The sequence below is a fragment of the Lycium ferocissimum genome, chromosome 1 (genome assembly GCF_029784015.1).
Source record: "Lycium ferocissimum isolate CSIRO_LF1 chromosome 1, AGI_CSIRO_Lferr_CH_V1, whole genome shotgun sequence".
NCBI lineage: Eukaryota > Viridiplantae > Streptophyta > Magnoliopsida > Solanales > Solanaceae > Lycium > Lycium ferocissimum.
The window spans coordinates 71,098,481-71,120,698 of record NC_081342.1 but is presented as its reverse complement, the minus strand read 5'-3'; the positions used below and the strand labels follow the sequence as shown (position 1 = coordinate 71,120,698).

The following is a 22,218-nucleotide window of genomic DNA, read 5'->3' as shown; positions in this document are numbered from 1 at the left end:
TTATCCGAATCAAACGTGAAACATTAGGGAAGATAAGGGAAGACTGTCTGAGCAAAGTGACCGAAAGAACTTCACTCAACCGAATGGTAGCGGCATACAGCTAAGCCTATCATTGCAGACTAGCTGGTTAGCAGGGGTAAGAGTGTTTCATAGGTGTTCTCAGTCTCAAAGCGACCTTGCAAAGAATGATAAACTAACGACTCTGAAAGTCAAACCAAATATTGCAGTAAACAAATATGTACTAACTAAAGATGCTGATCCAGAATAATAACACCATTGTCAATGAGATTGAATTCAACTGTTTATTAACATCACATGCCAGAAGATTCCGACACTTGGTTTTCTTGAACTATACATAGATATTAGCTGTACACAACTTCTTTTTACTACTAAAACCTATATAAGATGGAAGCAGCAAGTGAAATATCAGCATGTCGATTGTCGATGGACAATGGACAATGGACAATGGAAATGAGAGCTTTAAGCAAATGACCCAGAGTTGTGAAAACTACACCAAGTTAAGGTCCCCGAATGTGTTTTCTCCACTGTAGGTAACATAGAGGAAACCGTCTTCATCCTTCTTCTCATCATAGATTGAAGACATGATTGCACCTGCCAAAACCAAAAAATAAATCCAAATGCATAACCAAACGATGTTATGGAAGAAAAAAAGGTAAAAATTTCTCCATCCAAACGGCTCCTTAGATTTACAGATACCCAAAACTCATTCTGACTAATTATGATTCATGCAGGGTAGGCCCACAAAAGGGGATCAAGCAGTCCCGTGTTCCTCATTTTTAGGGATTAAACCCGAAGCCTCTAGTTAAGGGTGGACAGATTGTACCTATCGTTCACAGTCACACCCTTGCTATTGCTTTTGCAACCTCAATGAACCAATATAGTAGTAGCACTCACCTGTTGGTGGTAGGACATTGTCGACGAATATAAAAATTGCCTTTTCTGCACTCAATTTAATCCTTTTGCGAATGACATACACAAACTGGCCTACTGTCAAGTCGGCTGGGACAAGATACCTGCAATTTTGTCAATTAGGAAACATGAATAATAAGTTTTTTTCTAGTAACAAACCAGATGCATATTCCATAGGTTAGTTTGTTACTATGCTGCTTGAACTCTTCAAAATTGTCAACCGGTGCGTGGTGGATCCTCCAAAAAGTGCATTTTTAGAGGATCCAACACAGGTGCAACAATATTTTTAAAGAGTCCGAGCAACATAAGTTTAGACGTATATATTTAGCCAAACTGGTGTTTATGATAGGTTATCTTAATAAATTACATGAATGCTACCAAGCATAACCTAATTCTACGGGGCAAAATAAAAATACATAAGGTAGGAGGAGGTCGTTTGCCAAGGAGGAAGCGAATATACACATGAAAAAGAGCACGTAACTTACAAAAAAAAAAAAAAAAAAAAAAAAAAAGAACAAACATTTCCAGCACAATGTAGGGTTTAGATCTATAGTACAAGAGAAAATATAACTACTAATAATTGATGAGCGCTCACTTTTTCTTGTCAATGTTGGGAATGTCACTCCTTTCAGCCTTTTCAACTATCACCTGCACAACATAAAGACAAGTCAAGAGAAGGTGGGGAGAATACTGGAGACACTAGCCACAAGTTACCCAAAGAGAATGAAATATTAAAGCAGCAACACTTGTTTCTCTTGAGACAAATTCTTAACGGTGCTGATCATGTAATTTTGTAATGCATCAAATTTCATACATTGGTCAACAAGAAAACCAAAATGATAGCTGAACACTGACACTGGATTGATCGAAGTACATGTAGGTATGTCCGGTTGAATGCAGGTAGATATATCAAATCAAACATCTATGAGAGACGTAAATCCTCATAAATACTTTACTGATGATATTCCATGACAATCTCAAAATAACAACAACAACAACAACAACAACATACCCAGTGAAATCCCACGATGTGGGGTCTGGGGAGGGTAAAGCGTACGCAGACCTTACCCATAACACATAAATACAATGAGAGATGTAAGCCCTCATAGATACTTTAGTTGATTTTCCCATGTCAGCAGAAATGATCATCCCACCCTTTCATCAATATACCATTGTCCTATCTAGGTTTATTCAGACAATGTTGAATAACATAAAGCAACAAAGTCTATTGATATAAAAACAAGAAAAGAAAAGTCAAACCAAAGTGGAAAAGGCATGAAATTCTTAAAATGCCAGCAACCAAGCTTGCCTCTCAAGATAATGTCACCTATAATGCATTCTGTGCGCTAGAAGATTAGCATTTACCCTTTCCAATGACTCAACACCATTTAAAAAATACCAAGCATAAACAGCATCGTTTTCATTTTTTTTATGGTAACTCTTCAAAATGCTGTTTTCAGCGAAATTGCTTAGATAATTACATTCACATTGAAGCAAGCAACTAGCAAACAAAAACAAATCTCATATTCAATGCAATTCCAATGAAAACTTAATTCTCACCGGAATCCTATCTTGGTATTTTTCCCTAATCCTAGAAGCTTCGGCACGCCTTTTCTCTGTACAGCATCGGACACACAACGTCAGAAACCAATAATAACACCAACCATATTTTTCAGGAAAAAAAAAAAAAAAAACAGAATGATACAAAGAATAATAAAACAGAATTTCAATACAAACCAAGATCATGTTCTTGCTTGAATGAACTCTTTGCCATATATATATTTCTGCCTGAATTCAACCATAAAAAAAAAAAGCACAAATCTTTATGTTAAAAACTGACATACCAAATAAAGCTAATTTCTTCAACAACAAAAAACATTACAACCTATATTACCTTACAAAACAGAAATCAAGATTTAACATAAAGATTAAACTGATATAAAGCTAATAAGACCATCAACTTTCTAGTTCTGCTTCTTCAAAAAAAAAAAAAAAAAAAAAACCATAACCTATATTTTCTTACAAAACAGAAAGTTAACATTAACATATCCTAATAACTTAGGGAAAAGATTAAACTGATATAAAGCTAACAAGACCATCAACTTTAATTCTGCTGCTTCAGAAAAACAAACAAAAAAGGTTAAATTTTTATGTTAAACTGACATGCCCTTTACCAAATAAACTCATATAAAACTAATAAGACCATCAAATTCTAATATTTTTTTTTTTTTAAAAAAGTACTTAAAACTTGGGGGAAACAATAAACTGATATGAAGCTAATAAGAACATCAAAATTGATTCTACTGCTTAAAAAAAAAAAAAAAAAAAAAACATCCCCAGAAAGTAAATAATACAGTAAAGACAAATAAACAAAAAAAAAAATAGAAAAAAACAATCAATTCATAAACCTATAATCTTGAATTCCATACAAAAAAAAAAAATGAGAAAAGAAAGTAAAGATTATACCTTTTTTTTTTTGTTCTGAAGAATGATTGAACAAGAAAGATAAAGAAGATTGTTGTAGTAGGTTGATTGAATTGAATGATTATCTTTGCTTTTGCTTTGTTTTGTCTTAGGACTCTATGTATAAATAATAATGTACGTAGCCTAATTTTTTGTCATTATCCAAATTCTTTTTTAGATTTTTATTAGTGTATTATATTTTGGGAATTATTGTGTGTGGTTGCTTAGAGATATGAGCAGACTTGGGCTTCAAGGATAAAAGTCAAACCACATGGAGTGCTTGACATTCATTTTTTTTTTTTTGCGGATTCCCTTCATTTGGGTGGTCTTTTAAATTTTAAACTTTCGCCTAATATCTGAGGTTGTGAGTTTAAATTAGCTCAGTAAAAGAAATTCGCAAGGGAGATGTTTAGATTTAAAACTCTACTATGCGAATTTAAATTTTACCTTGCGAATTTTTTTTAAATTTTTAATTGAGCGAAGGCTCGAATCCGAAACTAAGAGATTTTTAGGGAAGGGTAAAAGTTTAAAGACCACCAAATCGAGGAACAAAAATTAAAGACCACCCCAGCGAAGGGCAATCCTGCAAATTGCCCCTTGAAGTTTGGATTATTTTTGTCTATGTTTGTATTTCACAAAACTTTAAAGATTTTAGGAAGAAAAAAAATAATGGAAATTTTGGAACTGTCTCAAAGTGGACAATGAAGTAGTCAAATTTGTGTGGTGAAATTTGATAGGAACTCGATCTTTACATCAAATCAATAATTACATTGACACATATTTGAAGATATATTTTTATTTCTTAATCATGGTCAATTAATATATGATATATATTTTTCCTGGTTAAATTACTTGATGATGATAAATTAATATTGTTTGGTGTAACTATAGGATGAGAATAAGTACATTTTTATTTATACTCTCCTTTTAACTATGTGAACCTTTTTTTTTTAGTTACCATAAGATTTCAGGTTTAAATCGCAACGACGATAAAAATAATAGATAGTTTCATCCCAATTCAAACCTTAATGGTTAGAGTTACTGATACTTATATCGGTGGAAGTAACAAATGTTTAATAAAAACTAATCGAGGCGCATGTAAATGGACCCACACATCGTTATAAAGCTTCTTTACATGAATGTGCTCATCGCACGCAAGAGTGTTGCCATAGGATAAAAGAGGATATACCTCGTACCAATTTGAGAATATCTTTCACCATCAAACCTTTGCATTATTACACCACCATTGAAATTTAAGTATTAACAGATTTACAAGAGAAACAATTTCAGGATTAAAGTATTCAATGATTTACTAAAGTAAACAAACCAAAAAAAAACCACTGGATTTTCAGTGTAAAGAATCATCCAACTAATTCTGTGAACTTTTTGCCATGTTTCTTTTAGAGGCAATGGTTTAGTAACTAGTCCACTTGTTATTTCTGTTGCAACTTATCTAAATATCTCTTTTGAACAAACTGAAAGTTTTATGAGAAAATATTAAATCACGATCCAAATTTTTTTTGAGTTTCTGTTAGACGAAAATCTAATATTTTGACTACAATATTAGCAAACATTCGACCCGAGTCTAAGGTTGTCCGAAAGGGTAATATCTCAAGGATATATTTGCAACTTCTAAAAATAGGAAAAAAATCGAAATAGTGGCCTAGAAAGGAAGGAAATTTGCGTAAGTCAACCACTACTTTTAAAGGCCAAATATAGCCCGAAGGAGATAATTTAAAAGGTGGCCTCAAAAAATGCCATGTGGTGCATATTCCTCCCTGATCTTCACAACAAGAGAAGAAGATTAGACTACTTTATCTAGTAGATACAAAAGTTCATAGGACATCTTTTCAAGCTAGAATAATCATCAATAATCCTTGGTGAGTTAACAGAGAGATTTCAGGCAAATCAAAGACCAGCTAGACAACCTTATCCTACTAAAGAGTGCAGCTAAACTAAGACAAAATCACTATTGTTTCAATCATTGGCCAGTCTCTCTTTTTTCTCCTCAATGCTTCTCTGAGATTGAGAAACAAACAATTTAATTGAAAATCTCATTGACTGCTCATTAACTTTTGAGAATGTAGCCCAAAGTTACACCCAACAAGCCAACAATGATGACAAACATGAAGGAAACGCCACCGCTGCGACTTTTGCTGATATCGCGCCTCAGAAATTCCTACAGATAGTGTTTCAGAAGTCATTGTATTTAAAAGATACCGCTACTGCTAACACCCGCTGGTCGGATCTTCAAAAATGTCGACGGGTGCGTCTCGGATCCTCCGAAAGTAGTGCAATTTTGGAGGATCTGACACGGGAGTGACATCATTTTTTGGAGAGTTCGAGCAACATAGCTCTTGACCCAAATTATTTGACTGTTTATGCAAGTTCAGCTGACAATTCCATTTGTGTGAGCTTGCTCACATTTCCGGTCCCAAGCCCGAATATAGGAGTTACAGTAGGTTGACAGCCGGCATAAAACTAGTCTACAGAATATCATAACTAGTTTGGTGGAGGCATAGTAATTGTTGTTGTTGTTTGTGTATGCAAGTTCAACTGACTATCACTTAAATCACAAGAATGAGTCGACTACTTAGGGTAAAAAGGAGGAGAGAAACAACGGCAAGCAGAGGAACTTGCAAACAGAATTGCTACCAAAGAGTGCAGACTTAGCCACAGAGCTAGGATACGATTTTCCTATTGGAGATCCATTGGCCTAAACAATTTGTCCATTTAGATTTCTCTAGATGGAATAATATGAAAAGGTGAGGCTCAAAATAATTTACAAAAGAGGGATTTTCTTTTTTAGATTTTTAAAAAGGACCGGTTAGGAGAGGAACCATTACAGCCAGTTCAGATACCGCTGTAGAGTGGGACGAGATAACCATAGATTTTGTCTCCGGATTGCCGAAGAATAGATATAGCAAATCCCTTGGTCTTTCTACAGGTATTGGAGTTCTAGGAGATACGAGAATCAATCAAAGAAAGTAATGTTAGCCTTACCAATTCTTGACGAAGTCTGTTGCTCTGATGTAGAGCACCAGCTTTCTCCTCTGTCAATCTGTAAATGACTGACTTTGCCTGAAATAATACGTCCACATTAGCCATGTCGACCAAATAAACTCTATCTAATGTCGACCAAATAAACTCTATCTGCTTTCAAGCATATTTATAAAATCATCTATATCCTTGATTTGATGAAAAAAGTAGAACAAAACTTATTCGAACGATGTCAAAGATTAAAATGTTTCTTAACCTTGTCCGTCCCTTTTTTTGAATATAGTGGGGATATGGAAACTACAACATTCCTTATGATCAATCTCTTATGTTAAATTTGATACGATTCCAATGATACACCAGCATGGACAGATAACTCGTGTTGTTTTCAGTGTAAGTACCTACCTGCTAATTTATTTACACTTCTTATGATAACAAAATCTATGATCTCATTAGGTCATTCAGAAACTTCTCAAAGACACAGGAAAGAAATCTTGATTCTTTCCAAACAATACAAAAGAGTAACCATGAAGCCGCCTTATAACTCACAATAACAAGCAACACACAGGAGACGTGTACATGTGCATGCCAATCTCACAGAGTAAAATGCATAGATACGCACGGGTATAGAACATAAAGAAAATTTGATACTCAAACATAAAACTATGATACAACACATATATTATCGACTTAATAGGACATAAGCAAACTTTTCTTTTGATAAGTAATACTCCCTTTGTCCAAAGTTATGTGACACACGTTTCTTTTTAGTTTATCCAAATAAACAAGGTCACCTTTCTATACTTAGAAATGATTGAACTTTTAACTTTCCATTTTACTCTTAATAGCATTGATTTTATGCACACAAACGTCTACATGTTTCAGACCACAAGTTTTAAAAGTTTTTTGTCTCAAACTCTATATCAAGTCAAACACAACAATAAAAAATGGGATGGAGGGAGTAGGAACATAAGTAAACAAAGACATACAAACTCATGTTAAGTATAGTATGGAATTGTAGTAGAAATTTCACCTCTGAAGATTTGTCATGAGTTTCAAGGAATGTTCGTGTAAGCTGCAGAGTAACAATGATATGGCATGAAAATTAAAGTTTCCACAAAATCATTAAATGATTATAAACAACAAATAAACGAACCTCAGAACCATTTTGTTGGTCATTCTCTGTCAAGGACTGTCTTGGTGAAGAACCTTCTTCTGATCCTTCTGCCACGGGCGATGGTGGTTGTGGTGGGGGAAGATAAATCACTCTCAATTTGCACTCTTCTACAATGCGTCCAGGCTCCTTATTGAACTATACAAACAGATCAACAAACTTCACTATGCTTAAAATGGTTGTGTAACGACAATAACGACTAAAACATGATCCACTCTTTTATCATTCATTTTTAAATTTAAACATTTCGGTAGGGTAAGTTAAATATGATAGAAAATGACAAAAATGGTCCCTTTATCTTTGGGTATTAGGTTCAAATTAGTCCATTAAGTATCACCTGTGCAGTTTTAGTCCTTTAAGTTTGCCAAAAGTGAGCAGTTTTGATTTGCGTCAGATATTTACTAAACTTTTATTGCCAAATTTAAGCAGAACTGTGAAAAAGAAATTTAACTAGAAATGCCAGAAATTTCCGTCAAAATCACAGAAACCGCAATACAAAAAACTACACCAGAAACCAAAAACTAGACCCAATATAACAGAAATTGCAACTCGAAAAGTTGCATCAGATCTTGAAATAGACCAAAATAACATAAACTTCAAAAAGTTAGTTCCAAATGTGAGTTCCTGTTACATATTTTATATTTTCACAGTTCCGGTTCAGTTACAACCAAATTTTGGTGAATATCCGACAGAAGGTTCAGTTACAACCAAATTTGGGTGAATATCCGACAGAGACCAGAAGTGCTCAGTATTTTGCAAACTTAAAGAACTAAAACTGTTCAGTTGATACTTAAGAGACTATTTTGGACCTACAACTAAAGATATATTCTTCTTGTCTTCACATACTCAAAATTAAAAGGCCAAGGAAAAGAAAAAGTTCCACTCATTTGAATGATTTACCATTTCTTGGGTGATGTCTTTTGGATTGGTAACAGCACTTGCGACCACACTCTGGAGTAAAAACTTATCCTTGCATTGCATGTCAGCAGGGGCCTCTTTCTGTGCTTGCATTGTTACTACCAAAAATTGTAAACTAATATCAATGGCACTGATAATGTGAAGCTGAGTAAGAACCAGACAGGATGAATACTTGTACTAAATAATATCTCAATTCAATGAAGTATAAGTTCAAGTTAACATTTAAGCTGCACTGATGAGCTTAAATTGAGTGACATGGACAATATGAATTCATATACATCATTCCACAGGCATAAGGCATAGTTTTTTGTTGGATTCGAAGTGGTGTCCGGGCTAGCTGCACGCACTACGACTAATTCCATGGGTTACCTGTTATCTCCCATTAGCACAGGTACCGGGTAACTCTGCCCACCAAGACTTGGATAGATAGGAAGAAATTACCTAGTGTTCTTTGGAGTTCGAAAGACCATAAATGACTTCCTTTTCTTCTTCTTTCACCTACCTTTCTACTTACTATATTTATACCGAGCACGAGATTATTCCAAATACTCCCTCCATCCTAATCTATTTGCCATTATCTGACTGAACATATATTTTAAGAAAAAAGAGAGAACTTTTGACTCATAAGTTAAATATAGATAAATACCATGTTTTTCATCCTTGGAACATACAATAAGTCAAATAATTCTTATAAGAGAATGTGCATGGGACAAAGATAAAATTATACAAATCAAATACTCCCTCAGTTCCAATATATACGCCGTAGTTGACTATGCATAGAGTTTAAGAAAGAAAGACAAACTTTTGAAACTTATAGTCTTAAACATGCACATTAGATTTTTGCGACTATAAAAATTTACCATTCAGGATAAAATGAGAAGTTCAAAATCAACTTATTTGCAAATATATAAAAAAAAAATGTATCCTTTTTTAAACGGACTAATGAGAAAATAGAGTCAGACATTTCTATGGCTATACTAATTAGTAAATAGTGTCATATAATATTGAACATCACCATTAGTTTATGAATAATGAAAAAGGTAACAATCTTTATGAGACAGGCAAAAAAAAGAGAAAAGATAATGTGCATACCGATGACATCACAAGTGGATCGAGGCAAAACAATGCCTGTGTTTGGACGAACACAATACTTCTTGGGATTCGTTGTTTTAACCTGGAAAAAAAAATCAAAATTTATATATATATATATATATATATAAAAAGACAAAATTCAAAATCATAAATATAAATTTGGGAAAGAAAATGCACCTTGAAAGCAACATGATTTTCAGTTTTATTTGACAATTGAAGGGAACAAGAAATCTGCTTCTTCAGCTCAACTGTGATCAAATCAAGAACCCCATTACACAAAAACAGAAAAAAAAAATTAGAAAAAAAAAGCACAACAGATTGATGACAACATAAAATGAAAAAACATTACTCCCTCCGTCCCAATTTATGTGATATTTTTCGTTTTTCGATGATCAATTTATCTAAAGCTAAATTGGATTATATGAACTCAATATTTTAAGATTGAAATTTATATATTTGAAACTTTACGTCACAACTTTTCTTGTATCAATTTGGTTAAAGTTCATGCAATTGACTTTGGAGAAACGAAAAGTATCACATAAATTAAGACAGAATATATAAAAATAAAAAATAAAAACACAGAGGGGAAAAAGGATAATATTTTACATGGGAATTTGAGCTCAAGAGGATTGATGGTGAGAAGTTCTGGTTCTGCATTGCTCATTTCTCTCTTCTCTTTTTTACTATTTTTTTAATTTTTGGTTCAGAAAGTGAATTAGAAAAAGGAAAATTTTGATTTGTTTTTGTTGTTCCTTTACTGATTACAGAGTTTGGAGGTGATCCGTATATGTCTCAATTTTCAAAATTCTCTCTCTTCAATGGCAAATTATATTGTGTTGCACTTATTATAAGAATCAAATTGTATAAATATAATTTAAATATATATATTTGTCTCAGGTTCAAACGGTGAAGATAAAAAAAAAAAAAAATGAGAAACTTAGGCATATATATTTTCGGCCAAATTTACTAACGGTAATAGACCAAATATACGAAATTTGTGTATATGAAATTTATACTGATATGTATATTACGTAGAATATACGTATAATATATGTATATTTAAGTAAAATATATAAAACACATATATTTGCTGGCTATTTTGTAAACTAGATCACCGAATGTGTTGGCCTTAAAATATTAGGGAATTTCATCCCATCTATTCAAGTCTTAGATGGCAAAATCACTCAACTACTTTTGTTAGTGAAAGGTAGTACATATTTGTGAAATTAGTTAAGATGTGTGCAAGCTAGTTCATGGTTGTGAAAAAATTAAGTATATATTCCTAGCAAGTTCATATTATTTGTAAACATGATGATATTCTATAGCCCTCTTTATTCAATTAACGTGTCTTATTTTTTTTTTTTTTAAGTCTATTTTAAAGAGGGTGTCTCTTTTTATATTTGGTAACAGTTTAATATCTATTCTATTTTAAAGAGGGTGTCTCTTTTTATATTTGGTAACAGTTTAATATCTATATGATATGTTTGAGACTATAAGATTTTATAACATTATAATGCTTTGCATATCTATTCTCATACCCTCCGTATCTAATCAAACTAAAACAATAATAAAGTGAAGCAACGGAGTACTACCAAGTAATCTATAATGTAGCACCCGCATTAAATAAAAAAGTATGCCTATTTTTACAAGATACTCCTTTCGATTGTTATGGAGTGCTATCGGAAAGAGTCTCTTTATTCCGTGAAGGTAAGGATGAGTCTGTATACATTCTATTATCTCCAAATTTCACCTATAGAATTACACCGACTATATTATTGTGTTACACTGTCAATGTATAGAAATATCTTCTTTTGCATGGAAAAGTCGAGAAAGCTTTTTGAGAAAAGATTCTGCTTAGCATAATTTATTGATTGCAGTCTCTTTTTCACTTTTTCTCCTTGATGTTTGTCTGAAAAAATGATTATTATTTGGTCATTGGATTTAACTCCAGTGTCTCACTGGTCTAACTATGTCGTAATTAAGTCTTGGCCCTTATGTTTCTTGTCAAAAAAGAAATAAAATAAATAAAAATCTCAAATAAGTTCTGAGGTCTTACAGTTCAAATGAAATTTGGACAATTACTTATTTAGTATCATGTTAATATTTTAAGTCAATTAAAGCATCATTTACTCCCTTCGTTCACTTTTACTTGTCAAGTTTCGCTTCTCGAAAGTCAATTTGACTAATTTCCAGAGTTAAATTAAATTAGATTAATTTCATATTTTAATTTAACTATAGATGTTTAAAAACTATACGAAAAATACTATAATTTACAATTATTCTCATATTAATATGATGAAAGAATACATCTTAAAATTTGAGTGAAAGTCTATATAGTTTGACTCTCGAGAAGCAAAACGTGCAAAGTAAAAGTGAGGATTATGATTTAAGTAATGTGACATTGTTACACACGTAACACCATTTTCTTTTCTATTAACAACACTAACAACAAATCCTACGTTTTCATTTCATTTGTTCTCCTTTTTAGTTGGCCAGTGACACCAAATGAATTTTAGTGCAACGAAGGTTTTCACTTGTCCGTAGATATGAAATTGAATTTATGCCAAACAGGGGCAAACAGCCAGTTCTTATCACCAAGTTGAATAAATACAGAACATTTGAATGTAATAACTAATAAGTAATCAGAATTTAATGTAAGAAAAACATTAAAGCTATTAAAACATTAAAGCTATTTAATGAAGTGTTTGTTAGAACATAGTCATATCAATGAAGCTAGTCATGGACTCGCTCCATTGCATTTTATGTGAAGATACTGGGACACAAAATTTAAAATGTTAATATATTATAATATTATATTAGTGACTGTGGAAGATCTTACGATTAGAAGATTAGTTTGATAGCGAAAACAGTAAGTTATATTATGGTATATTTTTGTCCTGGACAACTTAATAACCGATTTACTTGATGATATATTAAGCCACATCAGAGTTTAAACTATGAACAGTTCAATAAATTTTGAATATAGGAATATGTGACTAAAGTTCAGTCATTGTTGCCTGAACTTCAGGCAATTCATGCACCATTTTTGAAATGTCTAAACTTCAGCCATACCTAACTTGAGACACCACAGGTTTTAAGATGTTCCGAAGTGGATAGATGCGCAAAAATAATTTAAAAGAAAGTACACATTAAATAGAGTACTCCGTGAATTTTTACAAACAAATAATGATCCACATAACTTAGGTAACCAAAACCTTTCGACTCAATCCTCCATCAGAGAATAGGTGGTGTGCAGGTTTCATCATGCACTCCCATACCATAATCCAACAAATTACGAGCAAGACATATTCATTCTGGGGCTGCATCATTTTCAATTATTCTTTACGTTTATCAAGATATGAAACTAACAATTAATCACACGTGGTTGGAACCTGGGTAGATAACTGTCTCTCTAACCTCCCCCACTTAAATGCGAGGTTCTTGTACGCAGCAGAGTCAGAACCAGTTACTTGCACTTAACCCACACATCATATGTTGCACTCTTACTACTAAAACAAAAGGCTTGGCTTTGTAGAAATAATTTTACGGGTGTACTTCATTCAAGGTGGTACTGGACTAGTTAGTGACATTCTTGCAGATAAATAGAGCAAGCTGTGATAGACAACTCCATGATGAATACTACACCAAGGACACTTCAAAACCTATCTCAAAACTAGGCTTCATGTCATGAATTTGAGTATATACATCATGGTGCAATCGCGTAATGGCATCATCAACCAGCTAAATAAATCAGACAAAGAGGAAAGAAAGAACATGTGAGAGACTGGCATTTACAACTAGTTTCTTATGAGATCGATGGTAGAGTGTTACTACCGGCCAAGTACATAAGCATAATGTTTATTGGTCTTTGCTAACTTGATCACAGTGGAAACCTACTTCAGAGACAACATTTTGATGCTACTTGAATCAAATCTTTATCATGGCAGAAGTAGTTTGGCATCATATACTAAATGACTAGCAGTGGTCGATCGCATTCATAAGAAGTTACTTGTAGGATGGATAACAACTAACAAGTATACGACCTGATAATCTTGGCAGAGTTGTATTGGAAAGAATTGGGTTGAATAAGATTTAGGTACGTTATGTTGCACGAAGAAAGGATGTACATAATCTGTAATAAACGACCACGAAAGCAGCACTTCTATCAATGAGACTTCCCCTAATACAAAGGCACAAAGTGAACTCACTAAACTTGCTTCCTTTGGCTGTCTCCTTTCTAACTTTTTCTCCTTAAACACCAAGTGAATTCAACCACAAGTTCAGTCCAACGATACTAAAAGAAAACAAAAGCTTAGAACAGGAAGCTACCCCCTCATCCCAACTCCCAAATACGTGTCTCTTTAGCTCATTTCACGCCCATTAAGAAAAATAACAAAATACAAGGTATTTTTTACTAAGTAACCCCTATTTATTAGACGTTTCTTGAGAATTAAACACTATTAAGAAGAAGTAGTACTTTAATATAAGGGTATAGTTGGACACAATTACTATTTTTTGTCTTGAATTCTTAAAGCGACACTTATTTTGTGACAAATTTCTTTTCCTAAAGCGATACTTATTTTCGGACGGAGGAAGTAATATAACGGTTTTATAATTAGGAACCTAATGCTCAGAACATGACTTATTGCTCTAAAGCTGGTTCACAAACTTGAAACTTTGCCGCCACAAACAAGCTAGGGAGAGAAGTGGTTGGAAGTTAAAAATAATGTATTAGAAAATACTTTAGGCTATAATAGTACTATTACTTCTTAGAGTGGTGATAAACTTACGATACTTGTTATTAACCTCACGTGAATATTTTATAAGGAAATGCAGATCCTTATCAAATCTTCCCAAAGAATCAGATTTTCAGCTCCATCAAATCCTTTTATGATTCCCTTTTCAAGTCCTTACCATTCAAAATCCCAGTATTTGTTACCTACAATTTCATTGGGATTAGTTATACTAGTCAACCTCAATAGATATATTCCAGCAAATCTTAACACTCTTCATCTTCCCTTGTAATTTCAAAGCTTGGTGGAATTAAACGAAAACACGGCCATTCATCAGCAAATAAACCAAGGCCGAAAATTGCCACTCCAAGATCGTGTAGCCATTGTTACCGGCTCTTCACGCGGCATAGGAAAAGCGATTGCACTTCATTTAGCCTCTCTTGGTGCTAAACTCGTCATCAACTATATATACCTCCTCAAACTCCAGTACTCAAGCCAACAACGTCGTATCTCAAATCAATTCTAACTACTTCAATAGTTCAGCCATCGCTGTCAAAGCCAATATCTCCGATCCAGACGAAGTAAAATCCCTATTCAACGCAGCGGAATCAGCCTTTCAATCTCGTGTCAACATCTTAGTCAACTCTGCGGGTGTGCATGACGCCAAGCACCCAAAGGTTCAAACACAACCCTTGAGGATTTCGACAGGACTTTTAGCGTTAACACACGTGGGGCTTTCATATGCTGTAAGGAAGCCGCGAACAGGATGATCAAAGGAGGGCCTGGTGGGGGAAGGATTATATGCATAACGTCATCTGCAGCCACGTCGTTTAGGCCTGGGAACGGGGCATACACGGCGTCCAAGGCGGCTGTGGAAGCAATGGTGAAGATACTGGCTAAGGAACTGAAAGGGACGGGTATAACGGCGAATTGTGTGGCGCCGGGACCTATAGCGACGGATATGTTTTTCGATGGGAAAGCGGAGGAGATGGTAATGAAGGTGATTGATGAGTGCCCACATGGAAGACTTGGTCAGTCAGAGGATGTTGCACCGGTGGTTGGGTTTTTGGCCGGCGACGCTTCTGAATGGGTGAATGGACAGATCATTCGTGTCAATGGAGGCTACATCTGAGTTACTTCTGTATTTCCTAGTAGAATTTTCTTTTTTCATGTTTTATTTGCTACTGATAAACATGGGTTTCGAGTTTGATACTATCTGGTTTTGTTGGGTGAAGTCTTGAAGGATCGTTACGTTATTTAAAACTTAACCTAAAAATTCATCACCTCTATCGTGAAGACTAAACACTGATAAGCAATCTAATAGTTCTAGATCCTAGAGTAATAACCAAGATACAAGGAAAAACAGATAAAGCTAGTAATATGAAATGCTAGTAGAAAGTATCCCTACTGGACAAGAAAAATGTTCTCCTTATTAGTATTATTTTTTTGGCTTCTCCTAGCGTCAACTGGCAAGCCGGAGTGTCTGCAATTTATTTTGACATGTGCTAATGGACTCGAATCCAAGTGTATATCATTAACTTGTGAAATGTAACACATGCTGACTAATTGCATCAATGGTTCTTTGCAAAAAGGAGAAAAACCAGTATTTAAAAGTTCAAACTATGCAGGTAATGTGCAACAAACCACAGAAACAAAAATCCTTTTAGTTCACTTATTTAGAGGACAGGTTGTTATGCAGGTAAGCCATTTTCATGTCCAGAGGAGAATATTATTCTAGCAACAATTCGGGTACAAAGCATGGATACACGAAGCATGAAAGAAAATAAGTGTGGAACTTCAAGAAATTCTCACATCCAATATTGAGTTTTCAATCAAGAAATATAATTGAATAATCAGGTTCTGTAACAAGATCATTCTCAAGGTTAACCACAGAACATCTGAATTTTACACATGTATATATTGATGAAGAATAGTTAGAAGATTACTTACACTTTTGCCAATTTTAATTAGAAACCAACAAAGACAATTACATTGATGAGGGATGAAGAATTCGTGGCTTTATTCTGTCCAATAACTTTTCAGCTTCAATAAATCCACCAAGTGGCCCCAATGATAAGTATTTCATACACCTCCAGCTGTTCAATGTCTACAATTAGAAAGGATTCATACAATACTTCCAAAAAATTCAAAGCTTTAGACAACAGTAATATAGAGTATCCGAGGCAGTTGAAGGTTACCTTGGAGTATAAGGAAGTGCTAAGCAGTGGAGGTGGAGGTGATCAACACTGTTGAACGGAGGCTGATGGAAACCAAATCTGAGATTATGGAAAAATATGTCAAAAGGATTCCTACTGCAAGTTTAAGTTCTTATGTTAAGAATCCCAAAATATAAAGTACCAGTAAACAACAACTATGCCTCATTCCCAAACAAGTTGGGATCGGCTATATGAATCTCCACTTCTTCATTTAAGCTCATTTCATATCATCATCATGCAAAAGAAAATAAAAGTGAAAAATAACACAGTGTGTGTGTGTATGTATATATAGTTGTGGTAGTAATACTAACAGTAATATTAAAAATTCTCTAACAAGTCTAAAACCTATCCTCAACTAGTACTATCACCTATATGGATCTTTTTCTTCCATTGTGCCCTATCTTTAGCTAAAGTCTGCATTGATATCATGATTTGTAGGTTAAGATTCTTAAAATTTCAAATACGTGTGAGAGTATTTCAAAATCTATATTGGCTATGACTTGTAAGCTAGAGAAATTAACTACATTGTTGCACCTGACTTCTCTGTTGTAGCCTCAAGTCGGTACTTATAACTAGAGGCTTAAGATTGTAAAATGTATTTCTTCATCCGTAAAAGCTTCTGTTAATTGGCCTTAAATTCAATAAAATTTCCAGACAATAAGGAACAAGATAATAAAGCAGAAAGCTAGAATCGCAAAACATGCAAATTAAATCATTTGATTAAGCACCGCTTTAAATCCCAGCAATTATTCTTCAAAGTGATTGAAGAAAAAAATTCAGGAGTATTAGGTCTGGTTATGTTACTACTACAAACTACTTCCTTCTTTGTGCGTATTTGCAAGACAATACCTGTAATGCTTGGACTGAGGTGCATCCCTATGTAACAGACTCTTTCCCACATCTAACATGTGACTTGCTGTAATAACAGAAGCTGCAAGTTAGATGTGTGATACAGAGAAAAAAGTAGCTTAAAGATTCCAAAAGAAAACAAGGTGGGAAGTATGAATCCAGAAAGTTTAATTTACCTAAGGAGAAGTCTTCTTGGTTTCTCTGAAGGTCTTTGACAGTTGGAATATGTTGTTTTGGAATTACCAAGTAATGCCTATCAAGATTTTGAGTTCAAAAAACTTATTAACAGGAGATAATTACAAAGGAATTTGCAAATTTACACTCTACGCCATGGATAGAAGAGCACTTAGATGACTGATATTTTAATGTCGCACAGAATATACCGACTGAAAATTTCAAAATTTATGGAAAACGAATATGACTGTACAAGATTATATGCAAATCATTTTTAACGTCATGGTTAAATATATTTGATTGACCAAATAATGAGCCAAATAAAAGGCAAGCATTATTTCCATTGAATATAAGTACAAGATTCATAGTCCTCCCTCCATTTCTTATGACTTACAAAAACAACAACATACCCAGTGTAATCCCACAAGTGGGGTTTGCGGAAGGTAGAGTGTACGCAGACCTTACCCCTACCTCGGGAAGTAGAAAGGCTGTTTTCGGTAGATCCTCGGCTCAAAGAAAAGCAAACCAAAGCAGTCCGGAAAAGGAAATGTACGGAAGAAAAGCAGCCATTGCAAAATACTATATAAAGCCCATTTCTTATGACTGAGTTTGGCATAAAAGATTCATAGTCCTCCCTCCCATTCTAATGACTTAGCTTGACTTGATACAAGTATCAAAGAAAGAGAAAATTCTACTCCAGAGAATCATCATATCAACTTGAGAATAGGAAGTTGAGCCTGCTAAATTGAGCTCTAGTGTAGCTAAATGATGTGTCTAATTGTTCGTTAACAAAGTGAAGTTAAAAGTTGCAAAGGCTTGAAGCTATGAAATAGCTTTCCTTAAATGCTGGCACTAGCTAGCGTTTATATATCCCATTTTACTACATAAAGAAAAAGAAAAAAAGGGAATTCATTAACAAGTGCATCTATGCACAACAATACAACTACAACAGAATTTTCTGATCAAGTATTGTTCAATTACAAATCCAGGAAATAAGTATTCCTCTGCCCTTCCACCAATATAGTTCAGTATGCATGAAACTCGTTAAGTTCTTGGTACAGGATTTCATGGCATCTATGAACAACTAAACAAGAATTTAGGAAACAATAATGCACAAAAAAACATTTGTACTGATCAGTTAATTAAAAAGCACCAGAAAATGAATCAAAATTTTAAAACAAGTTAAATACTGAATACAAAAACTCCGATTCGTGAGCTTCACAAAGCATATTAAGGACCAAACCACCAACTAAAAATAGTCAAATTATGATGAAGACTTCAGAAAATTCATAAACCTGACCTCAACTAATTTTAGCATTGAAGCTTAGTTATTGATTGAAATAAATAAATTAACTGAATTCAGGTATTAAAAAAAAAAAAAAAAACTAAAGCACCTGAAGGCAGAAGGATTAATATCTCGAAATGCAACGACTTTATCATCCTGCATAAATCAATTAGACCTAAAAATCATCAAATTACTGCACGCGCGTGTGTGAAGGACTGAATTGTGATCTGAAAAAAAAAAAAAAAAAAAAAAAAAAAAAAAAGATAATGGTACAAACACACCTAAACTATTTCTTCTTCGTGAGTTTCACACTCCAACAGTCAATTATTCCATTTTCGTTCCTACATAGAGCCTGTTTGGATTGGCTTATAAACTGCTTTTTTTTAAGCTAAGCCAAACGGCCAACTTATTTTTTTGGGCTTATTTTAGCACAAAATGACTTATAAGCTGGCCAGCCAAACACTAAAAAAAACTGAAAACAGATTATTTTCAGCAACTTATAAGCTAAGCCAAACAGGCTCCTAAACTATCATTATCTATGTATTAAAATACGCCTCATCATTTGGTACACGGGATAAGGTGGGATATCCCATGATTAAGTTGGAATTAATTTATACTGTGTCGGTTATAAATTTATACAAGATGAATTTATAACTTCTACCAAAAAGATTATAAAATTAATCCTGAACCTAATGTTGGATATCCCACCTTATCCCATCAAGCTTGAAATTATTTTATCCCCTTCCATAGGACTATAATCCCAGATAATTCAGTCCGCGTACCAAATAATCCCTTAGGGTTTTAGGTAGAAAAATGGAATAGCTAATAGTTGAATTGTGTTTTAATACATAGATAGTGATAGTTCAGGCACTAAAAGGAATAATAGTTGAGGTGCATCTTAATATATATTGATAGTGATAGTTCAGGCAGGAAAAGGAAATAATTGATAGTTTTGGGGTGAAAATTGCGAAAAAGTGATAATTCAGGTGTGTTTTTGAACATTAACTCAAAATAAAAAGAGAGAAAGAGATCTAACGGAGTGAAGGAGAGTGGTGGAGGTGGAAGAGTTATTAGCAATCTGGCAAAATATACATTCCGATAATACCCCTCGAGTCATTCTTCCTATCATTCCTCCATTGTTGATTTTGTTCTTTGCTTATTGAGAGTAGCAGCCATTAACGTGCTCAGTACTCAAATTTAGTAATTGGGCCGAACCCGACTAAAATTGCTCACGTCTTTAATTTTCGTCCTTCAATGGGTGGTTTTTTTAATTTTTAGCCTTTAAAATCGAACCTATGTAGAGCGGAATATATGTTTTTTTTTTAAAGATGTGGGACATAACTTGTGTGATATTATTATGATGTGACATATTTTATGTGCTGCAGAAAAGTCATGTCTCAATTTATGTGATGCTTTTTTTTTTTTTTTCGAGAGTCAAACAAGAAAGTATTTTACTTCGATTTGTTCGTATGTCATTTAAATATTTTAAATTATTAAATATTGTGACTTATAGTAATTTTTATATAGTTTCTAAATATGTAAATTATTTTACAAAAAACTTGAAATTTGTTTTCCTAAATTCATGATTAAAATAAAGAAATTTGACTCTCGAAATACGAACTATATCACATAAATTGAGATAGAGGGCGTATTTGTTATAAGGGATAAAAATTAAAGACCAACACAAAATAGTAAGGGTGCTTATCGGCCGGTTCGGTTCGGTTTTGTATATTACCGTTTCGATTTATCGGTTTTCCATTTGTAAAAACGCTAAACCAATAATCAAACATATAAGATATTGATTATCGGTTTTCGATTTATCGATTTTTGGTCCTTAACGGTTCGGGTTTCGGTTGAACCAATAAGAAAATGCTCCGCTGATTTTTTTTGTCTTCTCTTGTTTTCGCAATCAAGCAACAAATCATCAAATGATAATGAGCTTTCAAATCATTTAATACATTCTAAACAATGGAAGTACCAACGATAAGCGAATTGAGAGAATAAGCGTGACTGCAATAAGAATTTAGAAATAAAATTTGTATTTAAAAAATTAAATGTTATAGTCACTATTATATAATCGCTATTTGGCAAAATATACATTCCGATAATGCCCCTCCGATCTCCGTCACTGTTCGGATCATATCACCATTGTTGCTTTGTTCTTTACTTGTTGAGAGGAGTCGCCACTAACGTTCCCACTACTAAACTTTGGTAATTGGGCTGAGTTTGTGCACTAATAAACAAGCCCGGATACAGCCCATCTCCATAAACTGGACCTGGCCCACATATTGAGATGGGAAATTTACAGCCCGATAACTTTAGGTGATCTAGTTTACAAAATAGCCAACAAATGTATAAGTTTTGTATATTTATGCTTAATTATACAAATACTACATACAGTCAAACCTCTCTATAACAACATTGTTGGGTTCGAAATTTTTTTGGCTACTATAGCGAATTGCAGTTATACACCTATAACAGCATTGATGTTTAAATAATATTTCGCTGTTATAGGCAAAAAAAATGCATAAAATCTAATTTTTTATTTTTAATTATCAAATCCTAAGCTTAATCACTTTGTATAACAAAGGGAAATCTTTTAATGATGAAATATGTATTCGTATAATATTTTTGTCATAAATAGTGTTCAAAATATTTGGTCAAAATCTCTACACTTATTAAATATTCTAGTTTTATAAAGATGATTAATTATTATATTACCCGAAAAATAAGATAGTTGTTATATGGGGTAATTTTACAAAGAGCGTACTGTTATAAAGTTGATTGTTGCCATTATCGGCAAAATGTTGTTATAGAGAAGTAAAATATACATAAAAAATCGGTCCGAAAAAACTTAGCTGTTATAGAGAGATGTTGTTATATGTGGATGATGTTATAGAGAGGTCTGACTATCGGTAATTAAGTGTAACCCTCGTACCTTATAACTAAGCCTTATTCATGATTTAGGGACTTAGAAACCAAGGTGGCAAGTGTTGGATTTGGAATCTTTGCCTCAGAACGGCAATTTCACGTCTAATGTCAATTGTACGAGTTGTACAATTTGTATGAGCCATACTTGTCACTGTACATCATGGTACGAGACGTACTTCCAGCCCATACTCATCAGAGAAGATTCGAAGTTTTTGATATTTGGCATTCCAGGTACGGCCACATTGTATGGGCGTACATAGTGCCCGTACCTCATCAGAAAGAATTAGGAGTTACTGGAATTTGCCATTCCAGGTACAACCACAAAGTACGGGCCGTACATTATTGTACGGGCCGTACAGGTTGCCCGTACTTTTCCTGTCTCAACAAATAGTATAAATACGTGGTTTCAGTCTTTAATCCTATTTTTCATACTCTCAAGCCCTAGCACGAAGGTTT

General features: G+C 33.7%; 3 protein-coding genes and 1 pseudogene across 6 annotated transcripts; 1 reads left to right on the top strand and 3 right to left on the bottom strand.

Moving 5' to 3' along the window:
* Positions 1 to 258: 258 nt before the first annotated feature.
* LOC132059338 (autophagy-related protein 8f-like) lies at positions 259 to 3,518 on the bottom strand. 3 transcript variants are annotated; one of them, XM_059451920.1, is made up of 7 exons: positions 2,989 to 3,044; positions 2,825 to 2,863; positions 2,668 to 2,714; positions 2,491 to 2,546; positions 1,526 to 1,578; positions 916 to 1,034; positions 259 to 612 (listed from the first exon to the last, which is right to left on the bottom strand). In XM_059451920.1, exons 1-7 carry the CDS (start codon positions 3,027 to 3,029, stop codon positions 509 to 511), a joined length of 459 nt encoding a protein of 152 aa, XP_059307903.1. In that variant the 5' UTR covers positions 3,030 to 3,044; the 3' UTR covers positions 259 to 508. The 3 variants fall into 3 exon arrangements, with proteins under 3 accessions (XP_059307903.1, XP_059307912.1, XP_059307921.1); XM_059451929.1 differs by lacking the exons at positions 2,825 to 2,863; positions 2,989 to 3,044 and adding an exon at positions 3,397 to 3,518; XM_059451938.1 differs by lacking the exons at positions 2,825 to 2,863; positions 2,989 to 3,044 and adding an exon at positions 3,339 to 3,361.
* A 1,591-nt stretch (positions 3,519 to 5,109) lies between these two features.
* On the bottom strand, positions 5,110 to 10,383 carry LOC132031164 (vesicle-associated protein 1-2-like). The gene is made up of 8 exons (XM_059421033.1): positions 10,181 to 10,383; positions 9,752 to 9,822; positions 9,575 to 9,656; positions 8,465 to 8,580; positions 7,547 to 7,702; positions 7,424 to 7,465; positions 6,397 to 6,474; positions 5,110 to 5,572 (listed from the first exon to the last, which is right to left on the bottom strand). The coding sequence occupies exons 1-8, from the start codon at positions 10,236 to 10,238 to the stop codon at positions 5,462 to 5,464; spliced, it is 714 nt and encodes a 237-aa protein (XP_059277016.1). The 5' UTR covers positions 10,239 to 10,383; the 3' UTR covers positions 5,110 to 5,461.
* Positions 10,384 to 14,404: 4,021 nt separating this feature from the next.
* On the top strand, positions 14,405 to 15,737 carry LOC132067300 (NADPH-dependent aldehyde reductase-like protein, chloroplastic; annotated as a pseudogene).
* Positions 15,738 to 16,127: 390 nt separating this feature from the next.
* LOC132059321 (bifunctional adenosine 5'-phosphosulfate phosphorylase/adenylylsulfatase HINT4) lies at positions 16,128 to 20,026 on the bottom strand. Of its 2 annotated transcripts, none has more exons than XM_059451914.1 (6): positions 19,868 to 20,026; positions 18,941 to 19,006; positions 17,549 to 17,625; positions 17,373 to 17,439; positions 16,506 to 16,583; positions 16,128 to 16,403 (listed from the first exon to the last, which is right to left on the bottom strand). In XM_059451914.1, the coding sequence occupies exons 2-6, from the start codon at positions 18,991 to 18,993 to the stop codon at positions 16,295 to 16,297; spliced, it is 384 nt and encodes a 127-aa protein (XP_059307897.1). In that variant the 5' UTR covers positions 18,994 to 19,006; positions 19,868 to 20,026; the 3' UTR covers positions 16,128 to 16,294. The 2 variants fall into 2 exon arrangements, with proteins under 2 accessions (XP_059307897.1, XP_059307892.1); XM_059451909.1 differs by having other exon boundaries at positions 18,941 to 18,987; positions 19,868 to 20,024.
* Between the last annotated feature and the right edge of the window lie 2,192 nt (positions 20,027 to 22,218).